At 37.9% G+C, this 20197-nt stretch overlaps 2 protein-coding genes across 4 annotated transcripts in view; both read left to right on the forward strand.

Annotated features, from left to right (window-relative positions):
• The first annotated feature begins 639 nt into the window (after positions 1-639).
• On the forward strand, positions 640-14447 carry LOC310727060 (sorting nexin-16). Of its 2 annotated transcripts, XM_083543127.1 has the most exons (9): positions 640-730; positions 901-1093; positions 1859-1945; positions 2042-2190; positions 3061-3130; positions 3210-3346; positions 3455-3571; positions 6004-6074; positions 14354-14447. In XM_083543127.1, the coding sequence occupies exons 1-8, from the start codon at positions 708-710 to the stop codon at positions 6059-6061; spliced, it is 834 nt and encodes a 277-aa protein (XP_083399253.1). In that variant the 5' UTR covers positions 640-707; the 3' UTR covers positions 6062-6074; positions 14354-14447. The 2 variants fall into 2 exon arrangements, with proteins under 2 accessions (XP_083399253.1, XP_083399252.1); XM_083543126.1 differs by lacking the exon at positions 14354-14447 and having other exon boundaries at positions 6004-7965.
• A 3529-nt stretch (positions 14448-17976) lies between these two features.
• asip2b (agouti signaling protein, nonagouti homolog (mouse) 2b) overlaps positions 17977-20197 on the forward strand; it is a 217644-nt gene continuing 215423 nt past the window's right edge. For both annotated transcript variants that reach the window (XR_014533482.1, XM_083540761.1), the window contains exons 1-2: positions 17977-18112; positions 19211-19287. Coding sequence is in view for 1 of the 2 variants with exons in the window: in XM_083540761.1 (XP_083396887.1) it covers positions 17986-18112; positions 19211-19287 (204 nt within the window). In the remaining variant the exon portion in view is untranslated. The remainder of the gene's footprint in view (positions 18113-19210; positions 19288-20197) is intronic.

The raw sequence follows: 20197 nt of genomic DNA on the forward strand, positions 1-20197 counted from the left end.
GTGTACGGTTTAAGTCTTTTTCTGAGCATTCATAATGAAACTGAAATGAATTTTTGCCTTTTTACGTTGCTTTAGACACGTTTTTGGCCCATGTTTTTCCAAAGTAGAACAGCAGGGGGCGGTATTGTAGTATTTTTTCCACTCTCCCCCAGAAAATAGCGTGAAAGTGAAACAAACAAATAAAAAAATTTTTAATGGCAAATAATCAATGTTTTAACCATAAAATAACAAGTATATATTTTTGTATATTTTTATAATTAAATTGTATTATAATTTGATATTACTAATCAGTCGATGTAATTTTACAGTAATTAATATTTAAATAATATAATTTGAATATTGATTATAACAACCTGGGGCAATATATATATTTAAAATAATTCCATATATTTTATATTCATATGTCCTAGAATTACTATTAAAAAACTGGTATCGATATGTAGACTTAAAAAAGTCTTATGTTATTTATTTTATCAAGCTGATTTTCTTTTTCTTTTTTTTTTTTTTAGCATTAGTAGTGATCACGTGGGTACACGCCTTTACTTTGGTTGCAGCGACACATGATTGGTTGCAAGGGCTGTCTATCATACTGAGACCCCGCCCCTCGCTGAAACTAGTCCAGTGTATTAGAGGATGCTGGTCCAGTCATGAGCTAATTTCAGACCCAACCTCAATCTAAAAAAAAAAGAAAGGAGGAAATCATTTTCATGCTGATCATCCTGCACTGCTGGTAGGCTGGTTTTAATTCTTATATTTTGGGATATATTTTTAAACTCTGCATTAAATATTAGTTAAATATAAATAATAAAACATATGAAAAAATAAACAAGAAGATGGATCTCCATCCATGTTTCACAGAAGTGTTTTTTTATTTGTTTAATGTTCTTTCAATCCTCTAAGCCTTCATCCTATGGAGATCTCCCTGACTGGACGCACTACACACTCGTACAGGAGAAGCTCATCGCTGAGTAGTCTTCCAGATCATGCCAGGAGAGAAAACAAGGCGAGAACCAGTACGGACAAGTGGAGCGACCGACCGCCTGTACCAACCTTACTCGGGTATGAAGTCATGGAGGAGAGAGCAAAGTTTACGGTAAGCCTTTGACAGTGGAGATATATATATATAAAACTAAATCTGTTATGGCTAAACAGAAGATGAGGATGAATGGTGGGGAAGTCGTAGATCAGTGGATAAGACTCTGGGTTACTGATCAGAGGGTGGAGGTTTGAGCAAGGCCCTTAACCCTGTCTGCTCCAGGGGTGCTGTATCATGGCTGACCCTGCGCTCTGACCCCAGCTTTCTAACAAACTCGGATATGGGAAGGTGGTCACTTAGTAGATAAGATGTTAGACTTCTAACCGGAAGGTCATGCGTTTAAACTCCAGCACCACCAAGCTGCCATTGCTGGGCCCTTAAACAAGGTGCTTAACCCTCAGTTGCTTAGCTGTATACCTGAGGTAACTGTAAGTCACTATAAGGCCAAATGCCATAAAAAATAAATGGATATGTGAAGAAGGAAGGAGTCTTAGTTATCAGACAGAGTATCAATGTATGCTGAACAAACTGGGAATGTTTGTTCTGGGAGGAAAATAATGCCCTTGTAGTAAAACAAACAGCATTGGGATAAAACTGGGGACCGTGTCCTTGTAATGCTTCTTTAACAGAATAAAGTGTGTTTTTATCACTTTCAGAAGCTCAAGTATACGTGACTTGAAGGGTGTGAGTAATTCATGCCATGCAGAAATCACAAAAAAAAAATAGACGTGTCTAGTAGTCATCAGCGCATGCTGTTTAATAGGAAACACAAAATATCTGACTGTTCCAATATACTAGAAGTGATGTTTTCACACGTTGCAGGTCTACAAGGTCTTGGTAAGAAGAGCCCCAGACGAGAGCTGGGTGGTTTTTCGGCGCTACACAGATTTCGTCAGGCTCAATGACAAGGTAGGGTGGAAGTCACTTGTGTCAGGTGACAGCAAAGCCATCGAGGTATTGTTACGGTCTCACGTAGTTCCTCTTTTTCCGTTGTGTGTGTGAAAGCTCCGAGAGATGTTTCCCAAATTCAGACTCTCGTTGCCACCCAAACGTCGCTTCAAAGACAACTATGACATGAACTTTTTGGAAGAGAGACAACAGGGCTTGCAGGCATTCCTCCAGAATCTGGTCGCTCAGAAAGACATAACTAACAGGTACCTGGGTAACATATGCAGCTTGTAAAGCTAAGAAGGTTTGTGTAATTACATTCAAATAGATTTGTCTGAGCATCAAAGTTTTTTGGACAATTTGTGATTTGATTTTGGATGTGATGTGGAGGTTTAGAGTAATACCACTATTATTTAGAAAATATGTCAGCTGGTTCCACCAGGGGGCGCTGTTAGAAGAAAATTAAACAAAGTTATGGGTCTGAGCCACTGATGAGTCAGATTGTTTGGAACAACGGCGTAGTCTTAGGGTTTTCAAATCCTCATGAAGATTCAAGGAAAAACATTAAGTACAATTTCCCAACTATTTGATTGTTTAATGCCAAGCTGGCATTAGCTACAAACATCCAGAATTTACCCTTCCACAGGGCAGTTAAGCCTGTAAGTGATTTTCTGTAACAGAAACTCTTTTCAGCATGTTATTAAACATTCCAACGATTATGACGTTCATACAATATCTTTACTGTTTTTGGTTTGTTATTGTCATACCTCATTACAGTCCATACAATTTGTATTTGCCTTTTGCACATCTAAATACATTTGCACAATTTTTCACAAGTCAAGTTTATTTCTATACAACACAACTACATTTGTGACAAATAAAAAATATGTAGAATATCGCTTCTATAGTAACAAATAATACGCTCAGAACGAAATGGCGGCCACGTGAATGAATTCAGACAATTCACATAAATACTAAATGCTGATTCTTTGAAATTTTCTGCTACAAGATGTCTATTAGGCATTAGCCGAACTTAGGATTGCATACTAGTATTGCAGTTTCACGTTTTTGGTATAATCCTTTGTCTTCCTTTGTTTGCCAAATCAATAAATATACACACACTTGTATTTTTTTAGTGAAGTAGTGAGAGGGTTCCTGTGCTTGGACGACCCACCCGGTCCCTTTGATAGTCTGGAAGAAAGCAAGGTTTGAGCCATTTATGCCGCTATGCGAGATTTAAAAAAAAGAAGTACCCCAGTGTTTTAAAGCTCTTATTGTATCGCAGGTCTACTGCGAGACCCTGGAGGATACCAACCATCGACTGCAGAGGGAGCTGCAGGACAAAGACCGGGAAATTCATTCGCTTCGACGAATCTTGGAGGATCGCGAGCTTCAGATCAGAAGGCTGGAGAAAACCAAGAAGTAATGGCAGCCAAGACTGTGTGATTTCTGTTGTTAATCCTACTTGGATTCGACTCTCGGTTCGTTCCGGACACGTGTTTGTTCTTTAACGTGGACTATGATTTACAGAAGCATCTGTAAGGAGATAAGTGGCGTCCATGCTGTGCGTAGTGAGACCTTGAAGGTCAACGTCTGCACAGAGCAGGAAGTAAGAGGGATGGACGACGCAAGCAACCAAGACCTCAGGTGCAGGTTCTTTTGAATTTCTGACAGTCAGTACAGTCAGTATTTACTTTCATGTTCAATAGGGTTGAAATCTGAGGTCTGGAGGAGGCGCTGTTCCACTCCAAACCGTGTAAAGCATGTATTAATGGAGTTTGCTTTGTGCACTTTGTGTCATGCTGGAACAGGTTTGGGTCTCCTAGTTCAAGTAAAGGGAAAATTTCATGCTACAGTACAAAGACATTATATACAATCGTGTATATATATATTTGCGGAACTTGCCAACTTGCGGAAGAACCACATATGGCTGGAAAATTCAGGGGTCCCAATACATAACTTTGTTTTTATACATACATTATATTGTATGGCTCTTCTCTGTTCTGGCACCGAGGTGGTGGAATGAACTTCCCCTAGATGTCCGTACAGCAAAGTCCCTGATTATCTTCAAGCGACGACTGAAGACCTACCTAAGTTTGTAATCATGCGTACCAGTGTAGATTTATTCATTATTAGAGATTTAAAGCACGTTTGTACGTCGCTCTGGATAAGGGCGTCTGCTAAATGCCGCAAATGTAAATGTAAATGTAAATGTAAATATTGGCCCCAAGTGTCTAATTTCCTGTTTTATGAATGAGTATCTTTAAAATCTTTAAAAGGGAAAATAAACTGACTATAGTTACATTTGTACAATAATAGGATTAATAAAGCAATTTTTGGATATTATTACTTATTTCAGGTTTGTAGATTTTTATCCCCCACATTGTTTCGGCAAATCGTTTTGCTCATGTTGAGAAAAAAAGTGATCTGCAAATCGATCCGTCAGTAGAGCAAATTTCAAGCGTAAAATGTCTCCAAATGGCCTGAAATATATATATATATTTGATTTATTGTCATACTATAATATTAAATATTTAATACAATATTATAAATGTAGCAAAAATATTTCCACTTGCTGAGATGTTTTTTTTTCCAGCAGTGAATGAATAAAAGTCAGGTTTTTTTTTGCAAAGACAAAAAAAATTATTTTAACAGCCGGATAATTTCTTTTATGAGAAAAATCTTAATAGATTGCTCGGGGAAATTCGAACGTACTGCATTCCAAGTGTTTTTGACGAACCACTCCAAGTATTCCTCGGCTCGCGGAAGGCCTGTGGTAGCAGGGTTCGCACGGGGGAGTGGAAAGACACCGCTGTTTTTATACAACCGAGCCATAAATATTACTCTTTCATGAAACAAGCTGTCTAGACGCAGACCCTTAATATCTTAAAACGTTTGCGGCTCGCGTACGGCCTGAACCGGCAGGAGAACTCGTTTACACTTGTTTACAATTTACTCGTTTAGAGTAGATATTTGATTTGTCAGAGATCGGCTGAAATGCTTTTTCTTTCAGTATATTAGCAGATTTAAATTCACCACTGAAGCTACGGCTGAGACGACACAAGACAAAATGAGACAATACGAACGTAAACATGGTGCAGAAAAGCACTTCTATAACAGTTGTTGTGTCTGAAACTGGGCAAAAAATTAAAATAAACATTTGGATTGTTTTGGCTGTTTATTTCAGTGCAGTTACTCAGTGCACTTGCACAATATGGACAAAAGTACTGGGACACCTGATTCCTTCCAGCCATATCTGTTTCCACAAAGCACAAAGTTGTAAGCACACAATTGTATAGAATGCTTTCGAATTTATTTTCCCCTTAACTTCAACTAAGAGACCCAAACCTCCCCCAGCATGACAATGCTCCAGCTCCATGAAGATCTGCTTTTCATGGGTCGGATATGTGTGGAACATCTCGATTGACCTGCTAAAGATCTCCAACACTATTGAACAACTTTGGGATGAATGTGAATGCTGACTGCACCCCAGGCCTCCTCACCTTCTTACCTACATCAGTATCTGACTTTACTAACACTGTGGCTAAACGAAATCTCAGCAATGTCCTTGAAATCTAGTGGAACATCTTCCTAGAAGAGTGGAGGTTATTATAACAGCAAATTTGGAATGGGATGTTCAATAAGCACATACCTGTTTAATGGTATACATAAATGGACAGTATTAATAATACATGTACTTTAAATATGTATTTAAAATATAAAATAGGAAATACTTTGCAATAGTTTGTAAGAAGTTCGACATGATGACCATAAAAATGCAGCCTCTGATTGGTGCCTACTCAGTATTTTGCTCACATTTCTTTGAGATCAGAACAGAAAATTGATCCATATGATCACAGAACAGATCAAACTCGACCAATTGGTGGAAGGTTTGCGAAGAAGTTATCATGCTCCCTTGTAAAAGTATTTTTTAGCATTTTTAAATACAAAAATACAGTAGTGAAAATAGACCAACTCCTCAATGAAGGATGTTTTAATAAGGAAACTCAAAATGTATGATTGTTAACATTTTACCCTTATTTTCTTTTTTCAAATTTTTTTTTTGCTTGCCTCTGCAGTTCCGAGCTCCAGTCAGCAAAAAGGAGCCACGCTGCTTGCTGGAACAGTTCGTCCTAAGAAGACAGCGTGTGTGTGTGTGTGTGTGTGTGTGTGTGTGTATGAGTGTGTGAGAGTGTGTGTGAGATTCACCAGATAACCATGTCTTAAGGACCAGGTTTAGACCATCCATTGTCTGGCTTCTAGAAAGATATATTTGAAGACATGGAAATGAGTTTTGTAAGGTCAACGGATCTTAAACACCTGGAGCGAAAACGATCTCTGGTGATAGTTACGAAGCCACGGCTGTTTTCTTTTTGTGTCTTGATTTATTTTTTTTTTTTTTTCATGACTAAAATATATCAGAGATGGGCGAACAGCTGGGATGAGAAACAAACCGAACTATTTACAAGGCGAGAAGTGATGGTGTCTTAGCTGTTACAGAACGCCGGGGTTGAGCAGTGCCTTCTCCGAATTTGTCGAACAGCACTATTTTTTAGAATCGTATATCTGAACTCTGTTTTACTGTGTCTCTCGAGGGCTCGACTGCACGTTTGTTTGCGTCTGTATGGAGGCGTGTGTGTTAGTTCACTTTGCTGTGTGTAATACGTCGTTGTTTCCGTAGTAACAACGTCTTTAGGGAATGAAAGCATTTTTTAACATCACCAACAGAAACTAATTTTTTATGTCCGATAACATTAAATAGAACTATAGACTAGGACCAATTTTAAAAAAACGTATAGTATGAAAGGAATAAAATCTTTCGGTATGTGCTGTATAGGAAACATCTGGGTTGGACAGTAAGTCCTAGAGTATAATAGCATACACGTGCCTTATTTAATACCCTCAATTCAAATGGACTACTTGCTGAAAGAAGTAAAATTCACCCATTCTTTGTGATATATATATATATATATATATATATATATATATTTTATATCATATATTATATCATTTCCAGTCCAAAGCCACTATCATAATGGTTTCTAAGTTCTAACATCCACAGTAATCTTGGAGTGTTTATTTGGAGCCATTCTCAGCAATGGCAAATATTTTTTCAATTGATGAGAACTCCATCAAGAAGCAAGACTACCAAGAAAGATGGATCAGCCTGGTCCAGAGAGTGAAAGGGGTACCCAGGAATCTCTGGTACCCTGAAGAGCAAGTGTAGCTCAAAATGATAATGGGGTACAATTCTCATGCCAATAGCAACCACCAATGTCAATGCACGTGTCAACTTGTAGCTCGCTAATCCAGCTGCACTGCACTCAGGGAACATAAACATGCCAAGAAAGTTAACAAACGCAGCCCTACTTTAACTAAATTTAATGACTTGGCTTTTAAAATCCATCTGTCATAAAACATGTACCATTCCTAAGATTGGTCCCCGAGTAATGCGTAACTGTCGTGGGACCAGCTTTATTTTAATGGTCAGTTATTATTTGGCCTTTTTCTTTTTGTTTTTAAGGTACAATGTGTTGGAAAAAAGGTGCATTTCACAATCCAAATCTCCTGCAAGCACGTTCAAGCTTGGCATAATATAACTAACCAATGTGCATGACTTATGACTTAACATTTTTTTAAATTATGGAGTGCGAGTTCAACTCCTGACTACACCACAGACATCAGTGGCTTGTAAACAGACAGCGAACCCGGCGGTACGGTATGGTAATAAATCCACGCTCCCATTTTTTCTCATCTTTTCCATTGCCAAGGAACTCTTATTACTACATAATTACATCTTTTCCATTCATTTTTATGCCTTTATTTTTTCATCAACATTCCAAAAAGTCTAAAACACACTAACTTAAGTAAAACGTATATTTTATTTATATAGTTTTAAATAACGTGAAAGACAATCGCTGACAAACATCAACTTGACACCTGCGGTTTGATGGGAGATTTGAAACGGTAACATCAGACAATCTGGCTAAGTTAAGCTAGGTCACGTGGCAAGCTATTATAGATAGATAGATAGATAGATAGATGGATGGATGGATGGATGGATGGATGGATGGATGGATGGATGGATGGATGGATGGATGGATGGATGGATGGATGGATGGATGGATGGATGGATGGATGAATGGGCAGGCGGGCGGGCGGGTGGACGGATGGACGGACGGATATATATATTTATATTTATTACTGTACCTCTACTCTTTACTGGCTGGATGTCAAGCTGTTGAATTGTTATTATTACATTGCTATGGTCTTCAGCTTACACATCCTGAAGTTGAAGCTAGCTAATAGGTTAAGCCCAGGGATGTTTATCTGGCTCCTTTGTCTCAGAGACTAAACATTTGGCATTTGAAGTGGCAGGAATTAATCGGGTCGCCTTAAATGTAATGATTGTAATTTACTCGAGTAAAAAGTGCTTCCTTCTTGACCACCTCAGTGACTCTGTGCTTTGTGAGGTCTTTATCCAGTCTCAATCCTTTGCCAAAATGTCGTTGAGGTTCAGTTTAAGACTCGAAATTCTACCAAGACCTGCATGAAGACTTTTATTATGGGGAAGTGTTAGCTTAGTGAGCCAATTAGTGAGCCAATTAGTGAGTTCAAATCTCAGCCACTGCTGGGGCCCTGAGCAAGGCCCTTAACCTTGCTCTAGGGACTTTCAATTAAATTTCTTTTTGCCCCCAATATTTTACTTTTATATTACAGCATTTGGCAGATGCCCTTATAGAGAGTGGCTTACAATTACAACAGAGCAGTTGGTGGTTAAGGGCCCAGCAGTGGCAGCTTCTGATCCAAAGTCCAGTGCCTTAACCACTTCTTCAAGGCTGCAATATTTTGTCATAGCATTCCTAACTGTGTCAAATCACTTCCTGCTTCGATCAATGCGCTGCCTGTAGCCTGTTTTGTCTCGGTCAGTTCATGTTCTTATCATGGTTCTCCCATAGCCTTATTGTTCCCTTCCTCCCTTCAACGTGTTCAGCTCCTCATCTTGCTATTATTAATTGCAGGTCTTCTTCGTGATCTTCTATTGCCGGTTATTTTAATTTCTGTTTGTCTGAAGACATGTGTAGTTTGGACGCTTTCTGTTTATTGCAGAGGTTTTGATTTGTACTCAGATCACAGACATTCCTGTTTCTGACCTGCAGCACCTGGTTCATGTATCCTGTCTCGTTTCTGTCAAATAAACTTGAAGTGCATATATACAAGATCTTCTTCATGGTTCCGTCTCTTGAACCTGTGCCCAGCTGTACCACAAGGAGTTTAAAGCTGGATAATCCCTAATGAACAAGCCAGGGGCAATTACGGCAAGGAAAACTCCTTGAGATGACACCTCAAAATGGAACCAAACTCTTCTGTCTGTTCAAAAAAAAAGAGAAATAGTACTTGACTTATCAGATGCAGTGAAATTCATTCTTCACATAACTTCTTGGGGTCAGACATGATATAGCACCTCTTGAGAATAAAAGTTCTGTTCTTCTAGAAGAAGAAACCTTGATTTATTAAGTACAGAATTCGTTCTTGATGGCCATGGCACAACAGCTTTTGAGAAAATTGTGTTAAAAGGCTTGCACAAAAGAAGCAGCTTCAAGATTGAACCCCCAACCATTCAAATCAGAACCGGAGAGCCTGTAAACATTGTGCCAGTTTCCTCAGTGCATACCTGACAAAACACAGCATTGTACACTGCGTTTGTCTGTTTTCCTGGGCCAAAACAGCTGCAGGTCAAATGGGAGCAGTGGGAGCAGCTCTTCGTTCCAGGACACCAACAATAATGATTTCCAGTCTGTTGGTTTCAGATCTCACAGTTAATTCCTCAATTTTTTTGACAACACTAAAGCCAAGAAGCAACGCGAACCCAGGCCTCTTGAATGAAATAGCACTTCTCATAAACAAATGAAGAGAAAATAGTCTTCTTTACCTTTCCAGCTGTCTTCTTTTATGATATAACAGATATCAACTAGGATGAGCCGAATGTGTCTTTTCAAATTGTTGTTCATGGGTTACAGAACTCACTCAGAGAGGTCCTATCTACCCTCTTCTGCATGCTCGGGGACCCCCACGATTGGTAAATGTTGCACATATTTACAAGAGTAATAAATCCTCCTAAGCATAGAGCACACACAAAAATGGCAACTTTGGTATATGCTTGTGGTTGGTGTAATTTGGCCAAAAGAGAAAAAACTGATTTTGTAAATGAGGGACACCAAAATAGACACCAGGCCACCATGACCTAGTTCTACTTTTCAAATACTCGCGACCTCGATAGTTCCCGACTTTTCTCGAAAGCTCGGAGTAACATTTTAAAACAGAGTTTGTACTAATAAATTACATAATGTTTGAAAAACTATTTTATTATTGTATTATTCATTTAAAGTAGTAAATAAAAAATTTATGAAAAGTCATTCACAATTGATGTTGAGTATACACTACAGTACATGTACAATTCCCCTTGAAAAAGGAACCCTCAAAAGTACCTTGCGTCTTGATTTGTTACTCGCGAGGGGTCATAGAATGTAACCCCTGCGAGTATCAAGATTGCACTGTACACCCACCACTTTCAAGCCTTAGGCAGACTCGGGGTCCTAAACATTACTCCCCTAACCATTAAGGCCCATCAAAGTCATAGTCATAACAAAAGACGCATTACTGCCAAAATTATTTTCTTTAGTCTGTGACTATATTGGATGAGTGGGTCCTGAGAGCAACAACACAGGGTTACAAGTTCCAGTTTTGCCATCATCTCCCAATGTAATAGACACGGGATGTTTGTCGACCCCGCAAACATCCCGAACCATCTAGAGATGTACCAGTGCCATTTGGATCCCACTTTATGTGGAGTTTGGACATTGGACAGTGGAGCTCTTTGAGTGTTTAAAGGCTCTGGCATAAGTTGGTGTTGGATCTGTGATGATCGCAAATGTTGAGCTATTTTATGAGTTGCTTAGTACCTCCTGATTCCATAACCTCAAATGACTGTAAAAGACTGTAGAAAGGACATCACTCATAATCACACACTCTGGTGCTCATGCTAGTTCTCACTCTCCAGTGTTCTGCATTGTTTTAAAGACTATAATCACACTCTTGATATCACCCACATGAGGATGGTTTCCCCTTTTGAGTCTGGTTCCTCTCAAGGTTTATTCCTCATAACATCTAACAGAGTTTTTTTTGGTCATAGTCACCATGGCTGCTCATCAGGGATAAACACACATCAGTAACTTTAACTGTTAAATCCTGTAAAGCTGCTTTGAGACAATGTTTGTTTTGAAAAGCGCTATAGAAATAAACCTGACTTGACTAGACATATTTGGAGAGGAAGGACTGAGCACCATATGTTATTGAATTGCCTGTATAGTCACACAGCCCTGAATCCCATTGAACGGCTCTGGGAAATGTCAGAACAAATAGCTCAAAAAGCTCTCCAAGTATCTCACAAAAACATGGCTTTTTTTTCATGGTGTTGTTTGTACAGCTTCAAGAGAATTCTAAATATCAAGGGAGTGAATTAATGAAAGAAGGATGGAAGGAATTAATTAATTTATGAATAAACCTAAAGCAACCTGAGGTTCTGAAGGACAGCAATATTAGACAACATCGAAAACAAGTCATACTTTAACATATGTTACCAGTAAATAATTTTATAATATGCAGGTGCAAAGTTCATGGACAAGTGCACCATCCAAGATTACACAACGATAAAGATTAAGAAGGTAAAAAAAAAGAGACAGCGGTCATTTAAGAAGAGTTGCAGAACAACTGGAAAGGAGAACAACACTGATCACAAACATCTACGTTTCTACATTGCATGCAAAACTTGTATGCTAAAAAAGAAGCACAAAGGTGGCCTTTTAAATGTACACACAGAGCATCCTATTCACATCCACTCCCCATTTGCTCCACTCTTCTGGGAAGATGTTCCACTAAATTCTGTGGACATTTGTGTGAGATCACTCAGCCACCAGGGTGTTAGTAAAGTCAGGTACTGATGTAGGTGAGGAGGCCTGGGGTGCAGTCAGTGTTCACATTCATCCCAAAGGTGTTCGATAGGGTTTAAGTTTTAGACCGGACAGGAGATCTTTCACACACTTTCAACCCATGTAAAGCATATCTTCTTGGAGCTGGCATCATCAAAGTGCCTTCAACTTTGGGCTAACAGTGTAGAGAGAGAAACACATACATGCAATATAATGGAAAAGCCAGGTGAGACAAATACCTGTCCATTTATGCACCAAAAATTGAGATCACAATGCTTCAAAAAAAGCAAATTACCTCTTCCAATAGGCGTTTCGAAACTCAAGGATGCAGCATAGCAAAATGTTGTTCATTTGTGGCACCTTTTAATGAGTTTTGTAAATAGAAGTGCAAAGTTTTCTGTTCATATTCCTAAATACAAAATCAAAGCACACCATGTGTGTAAATTTGAGTCTTTGGCAATACTGCATGTACTCGCTCCAACTGCTCCTCATGTCTGGAACTTTTCTTTGAACAAAACATCACTGACAGATAATCTGTATTTGTTTTTTTGGACGGTTCATGTGATTTCTTCTTTTTTCTTTTTCGACAAACCTTTTTTGCGGTAATTACTCTAATTTCCCTGAAATCGATGTCTGGGCTCGATACTACACACGACTCAAAACGTCCAATCCGGCCGACGCAAGACAAGTGGAAGATTCAGCCAGGATGGAACACAGAACACTTTAAAATTACGCTCATGAATCATAATGACATCCGACGATCAACCTCTAGGAACTTTTTCTCGGTCTTTTTCCGGTCAAGAAGCGTGACTTTCGGATCAAAACAATCGACGGTTGAGCTTGGCTGGCACCGGTTATCGGTTCCCGAGGCAGGATGGTGAACGTCTCGAATGTTCGATTGGATGGGAGAAAATTTACTGTTTGAAATCAGGGATTTGAAAAAAGCCCACATTATATTCTTATATGTGGCAATTGTTAATAGACTCAAGGGTTCGGCCTTGGGTACATAAATAAGGAGATGAGACAGCTGGCCAGATGAAAGCACTAAAGTGCTGTTGTATCACTATATTAAGTAGTGATGAAGGGCGACATCTCAATCTCATTGCACCACTAACAGACCACATTATAGTGAGGCTGGAACAAAAATATAATTTAAGAATGCCATTCAGTTTGTACGGGGTGAATTTGTTTCTCTCTTAAGCCATTTATCTGTGATTAACTAACCAAAAACCACAGATTACTACACTTTTCATTTTCACTGGCAGCCACAAAATAGTTTTTTTTCTCTACTATAACGTGGCAGAACACACAAGAGAACATTCCCCTAGTGGGATAATTATTGAAATAATGAAGATGGATGAAGACAGTATGGGTGTTTAAATGTGCAGAGTTTCAGTTACAAAGTGTGTGTACATCTGAGTCAATGAAAAAATTGTTTATTTCAATTGTTTTTTTGTCCATCATGCATTTCTTTAATTCCCCCGAGGATTAGATTAAGAAATAGCTGCCCGTGATTTAATCATGACTGAGAAAAGTTGAGTTGAGGATTGTGAAATGGGACGTTGAGCTCCTTTTCGCGGATTATGGCACTAAGCTGAGAACTATTTGGGATTTTTTGCACATTTTTTTCCTCACATGGGCTGTAAATACACTGCTTTGGTTTAAGAAAATAATACGATTTATTTCATTTTTTATTTTTACAGGGATGGGGGATATTAGCAAAAATTTACAGCTAAGTAATAAACGTGTTTGGTAATCATGTGGTTATACTCAGTGAAGCCACAATGGCCATCAAGGACAACCTTAATAACAACATGGCAATAAAAAAATAAGTTGAGAGAAATTCCTTTTGATTAATTCTGTAAATTCTGTGGTGCACATGTGTTTTCGATGGACTGAGGTATATTGTCTACATATTATCTTTCAGCTAATTTTATGATAAAAGTTTGTGTACATTGTCTAAATTTAATATGTGGATTAGTTTTAGACCAGTTTGGTGTAAATGCATAGAAAACCCCTGCAATTAACTGTCCTGTTTGCTCTTCCTTTTTCAGGTGTAGGGGCAGCATGATTCCTCTCCCAAAGGATGTCTATTAGTGCTGGTTGCGGTTCCAATTTTAACCACTGGGTGCAATAATAAATCTATGGAGCTAATTCTAATAATTGAAAATTCTGGGAAACCAATGATAATTAGCTTTTAAACATAATTAATATTTCCGTGGAGCTGCACTTAACAAAAGAACAGAAACACCTTGATCATTATACTATTAATAATAGCAGAGCAGCACAACCCTCAGGGCAGTGTACTCATGAGGAGAATGTGTGTTGTTAGTCGTAAACCTTGGTTTGGTTGTTTTTTTGCACTGTTTATTGACACAAAATGGCCTGGTCCACCTGATGTTTTAACAAGCCCACCTACTGTTTATTCATTTCCTTTCAGAGATGGAAACCCTGCTACAGGCTCCAAGATGAAATTCTGAACCTGCAGGATTCGTACTGCACTTATCTATCTATCAACAACAACAACAGCAACACAAAGGAGAGCTGACTGGATCTGTCTATTCATGAACTCAATGGATAGAATGACCATGCCATATCCTTATGTTTTACACTTTAAAATAATAAATAGATAAATAAAATAAACAAAGTTAATTCTTAAACAAGAAATGACTGTGTATGATGTCAGCTGTCTGTTTATATTTATTTAAAAATTGTCCTAGTAATAAAGTCATAAAACTCGGAAAAGTTGTTGCTCCTCCTGGATTTGCTCATGTACCACGAGTGTGTCTCGTATTCCGAGCACCCCTGAGAGCTCCGTTACACCGAAGGTTAAACCGGGGACATGAATCCTGGCCTCGGCCTACACCTGGTAAAAGTAATTTTTATATTGGAAAATTGATGGACGATGTTGCGGAGCTGTGATAGCGTTTATTCTCGAATGACCATTCTCTGTCAACTTCCACAACAACTGGAACGTAGAGCGAAGTCCGGAATGACGTACGGCTCGGCCGACGATTCCAAGAGGACTGTGTAAGCGGTGTCACCTCGAAATTAATTTTAATATAAGACGATCCAAATTTTTCTGGGGAGATGTTCCACCAGACTTTGAAGTGTGCTTGAGAAGATTTCTGCTTGTTCAGCCAAAAGAATATTAGTGAAGTCAGGTCCGGATCTAAGTGATGTAGGGAGACTTGGGGTGGAGTCAGTGTTCACATTGATCCCAAAAGTATTCTATAAGGGTTGAGGTCCAATGCTCCATAGCAGGAGATCTTCCATACACTTCCAATCTCTATGAAGCTGGCAGCATTAAAGTGCCACCAAGTTTGTGCTAACAGTTTGGGAAAGAAACACATATGGCTGGTTGAGCCATATACCTTATCCATATAATGTGTGATTCCAAGAACAGCTTAAGCAAAGTGAAGCATGGTGGTGGGAGCATTATCATCACACAGAGTCGCTTCTATGTAATTGACACATATTACAGGAAAGTCTAATCAAGTGTGCAATGAACTCCAAACATAATCAATTAGTGGTTCCAAAAAAATAATGTGAAGGATGCTAGAATGACCTAGGCTTGACTTGCTAAGTGGAATTCACCAAACTTATCTTCACCATACCTTCATGGAGCTGGCTTTGTGCACAGGGGTATCGTCATGCTGGAACGGGTTGTTGGTCTCCTACTTCAAGTGAAGGAAAATTTAATTCCACTACACCCAAGGACATCCAATACAACTGTGTGCCTCCAACTTTGTGGTAGAAGTTTGGAGAAGAACCATATATGGCTAAAAGTCCATAAAAGTAAAAAAAACACACATCCAAAACAAGGATAAACTGTTACTGTTATGTCTTTCACACACTCGGTCTGTTTTGTGAACAAAACTGACAGAAGTATTACATTGTTTTTTTTGTTGTTTAGAATTTTTTTGGTGTCAGTGAATTTTTTTTTTGTTCCAGCCACGTTTAAATGTCACTTTATCATTTCTCAATTTCCACGTCAATAACATGTCTGACTTGTGAAATATCGCGTTGGCCCAAACGATGACATCTGAATTTCAGACCGAATGAATTTCGACGTGATTTCGAGCGTTGATCTAAAACACACTGGGTTGCTCTCAGCGGCTTTTCCAACTTGATAACAATTTCAAAAATAATGATTATGGTATACATTTTATGGGACATACTAAAAACTTAACATCAAAAAACGCTTAAGTCAAGTCAAGTCAAGTCAAGTCAAGTCAAGTCAAGTCAAGTGGCTTTTATTGTCATTTCTACTATACACAGTGGTACACAGTACACAGTAAAAACGTTTCGTGGCGTAATTACGCTTATGGCGTAATTAAACGCGTTAAGCTTTAATCTGGACTCGTGCCTGTCTGTACGTAGTTTGCTTTATTATTAATGTGTTTATCGAGTTTAGTTTTTTAAGCCATGTTATACGTTTTTGAACGTTAAGCGTTTTAGAATGTCCCAATTTTTTTATCCGTTTAGAGTTACATTTTTGATTCGTCCATTACTATTCATCATTAGGGGAAGTGGTAGCTCAGTGGTTAAAGCTCTGATTGGAAGGTCAGGGGTTCCAGCTCTGGTTTTGCCAATCTGCCACACTTAGGGCCCTTGAGGACCCCCAAACTTTTTAGTAAACCAGAGCCTTAACCACTGAGCTACCAACAACTGTGCTCAGTTTAGAAACCATTCAAAAAAAATACTAAATTCAATCGACATGCCATCAATTGTACGTTTTTTTGGGTTATTATAGAAAAAAGTTCTTATTGACACAATTTATCAAAATACATATAAACCCGAGTGGGCAGCTGAACAATGAATCCCCTTCAGAACAATCACAATCTAGGATTTCTTCTTGATTAGACTTTTATATACAGACAATCATTTTCTTTTTTTTCAATTGAATGCTAGTTAGATTTTTTCAGTTACTGGCCCAATTGTTGCATTAGAACATAAAGGACGTGGCACTGAAACCCATTCATTTCTAATAGAATCATGACGATACATCCTGAAAAAATGAATTCATTCGGAGAAGGTCAAGCCGCGGGTTCCTTTGCCTCGAAGTACAAAAGGTTCAAACGGATTTTGTGCCAGTGGTAGGAACAAGAGTATGCAAGGTTCTTTTTAAAAATAAAAATAACGAAAAAAAACCCAGATGACATTTGTTTGTTTGTTTATTTGAGCAGTTAGAAAGTAAATGCATTCCATTCGCATAGTTTACTTCATTTAAAAAAAAACTTCTGACTGATTAAAATCTCACAAATTTCTACAAGCACATTCCAAAATCCAGTGGAACATCATCCCAGAAGTTAGGAAAACAGCAAATGGGAATGAAATGTAGTATGAGATGTTTAAAAAGAAGCACATGCCAATCTTAGCATCAGGCATCCACAAACCTTTGTCCATACTGTGTAGAATAATGAGCACTCGAATCACTAAAGGTCCACTGTCACTGTTATAATGAGAAGGAGTCAAATTTTATCTGACTTTCTAATAATAAACACATTTCATCTTTCTACATGTATCACTGCGTTTTACCTGCTATGAATAACACTCTGTCTGTCTATTCATCCATCCATCCATTCATCTAGCCATCCCTCCATCTATCCTATGACAGACAGATGGTCTGTTTGTCCGTCTGTCCATCCTTCTATCTATCTATCTATCTATCTATCTATCTATCTATCTATCTATCTATCTATCTATCTATCTATCTATCTATCTATCTATCTATCCATCCATCCATCCATCCATCCATCCATCCATCCATCCATCCATCCATCCATCTATCTATCTATCTATCTATCTATCTATCTATCTATCTATCTATCTATCTATCTATCTATCTATCATGTGGGGGGGGGGGGGGGTGTAAAAGTGGGCGTCTCTGCTTCGCCCATAAGCTATAAAGTGGTTGCGCTTTTCAATGCGCTTCTGTTGGCTTGAACACCGGACAGGGCAAAATCCGATTCGAATCATTTCACACCCAAGTCTTTTTTTTTATTATTATATTTTTTCCGCCTTTATTTTTATTATTTTAATTATTATTATCCTTTTTTTTTCTTCAGAATGGCTGGCAGGTTTATTTTCTGCATCTCTTTTTTGATTGCACTCATTCAGTCTGCGGCTTCTGAAGATTTGCGCAAGAAGCATTTGAACACCGTTGCGCACCAGGATTCCGACTCAGACAGTGAAGGTAAGAAAGAAAAGAGAAAGATTTTACCTTCAGGATTAACATATATCATTTTTGCTATGTTTGTAAGTGGAAATAATGAAACAGGGGTTGAAATAAACCGTGCTGCACAATAGAGGCTCTAAAGCGTTGGATTTGGAAAAGGCATGTGTGCCAATGTATTATTTTCATGTCCTCTATTAAACCCATTCATTACAAGGCCTACATATCCTCCTTAAATGCACCATTCGAAGGATTTTTAATGCAGAACCACATAAATCTTGAAGAAGCCAAATAAAATTCTCATCATTTCTTATCTAACTTGTCACCTAGACCTACTCTAGAACTAACTTCTAATAATATAGTTTGCTCCTAAATTGTTTTCCAGCCTTACAGACTGGCAATTTTTCATTTCCTTCATAAAAAAAGAAGAAGAAAGAAAAAAACAATTTCCGTTGGAAAGATCTCCTCCAGGAGCCTCGGGCATCTAGACCACTCAGTAGAAAAAGGATTAAAGTCCACGGAATAAATTCCCCGAGCCGAATATTTGTCATGAACTCGACTTATTTTTGTAAACCAGGTACAGGATTCCGCTTTGTTTACACATGGATGTGATGTTCCAGATAGAAGGGTTTCTATTTTCCAACCTCGAAAAGATGTCTGGTTTGATTCATTTGTAAGAGGCTTTTAATTGGGGTAGTTTAAAGTAAGGGATTTTCATATTGCATTTTTTATGATCATATGATCATATTTTGTGCTGGTTTGTTCTTTAAAATCTATAGTTTTGGCTTTTACATTTTTTCAATTAGGTTTCTTTTTTAATATCAGCATACATTTAGTTGAAATGTACTGTATAGATACTTAAACCACATCCAAATCCAAATCAATTTGACAGATTTGGATTTGTATACAAGAATACAATTTTGTTTTATTAAGGATCCGAGCAGCAAAAGGAGATCTTTCTCTTTTTCGTCTCCATATGCCGTAAAATAAACAATATGAGACCCACAAACTTTTCACTTCTTAGGAATGCAGTCGTTCTGTATGTCTCGAACAAGCATCCTTTCTTGATATGCGAAATATGATTCGATGGTTTCTGAGCACCTCTGAATTCTCCGTCAGGAACGGCGAAGGAGGATAAGCCGATAGGGATCTTTAGCAGGAGACATTCTCAGTCCCCACAGAGGCAGCAGGTGACGGTAAGTCGTTTTTTATGCCTTTTTTTACGAATTTATGCAGTAGTGAAGTGCCGCCGAATCATAAGACGACCCTTTAAATAAAACCTAAACCAGCTCAAGTATGAAGGTTCGAGATGGAATGGAATGCCTTTGCTTGGCTTGTGGCTCAGCATGTGTGTAATGGTAAACTTTTTAAGTGTACCGAATGCAATCCTTTTTATGTGCGGAGTTCCCTCAAGTTTTTTTAGTCTCTGAGCTCCCATTTAGAAAAAAAAAAAAGAAACTAGAGTTAGTGCAGTGTCACTGTTGCAACTCGCGTCGTACCGGAAAAACTATTTGTAGTGCGTTGTGTTTGCGCTTGTGTGACATCACTGACACTTTCGGCCACCGTAAAGCTAGCGATATGGATTCTTTATGTCCAGCTTCAAGAATTTCCTTTAAAAGGAGAAAATCCTGTCAATCCTGCTATAACAAGGGAGTGAATGAATGAAGGATGGAATGAAGACATTTGGTAAAGTCTGCTGAAATAAGGAGAATATTAAGCGAATATTAAATGTATAAAACACACACACACACACCACATACAGTATATACATCTATATTACCTAAATAGGGTCTAACAAATGTAAACTATATAATCAAAATTTTTCCTTTTTTTTTTTTTTTACATTTTATTTAATCAAATTAATTTTAATCGATTATTCAATTTAATCAATATAACAAACAATTGTATTTCATTAATTAGATTGTTTCTATTTTAGTTGTATATATTTTATTATTTCTAAAATATTATTACATTTTATTGTATATATAATTTAACCAAACAGGCATTTTATTTAAAATTGTAATAAAATAAAAAATGTTTTTTCGGAAAAACTGTTGATGCTCAGAAATGTTAATAATAATATAAAATTGTAATTAATAATAAAAA

Source organism: Silurus aristotelis, assembly GCF_946808225.1.
Source record: "Silurus aristotelis genome assembly, chromosome: 5".
Classification (NCBI taxonomy): domain Eukaryota; kingdom Metazoa; phylum Chordata; class Actinopteri; order Siluriformes; family Siluridae; genus Silurus; species Silurus aristotelis.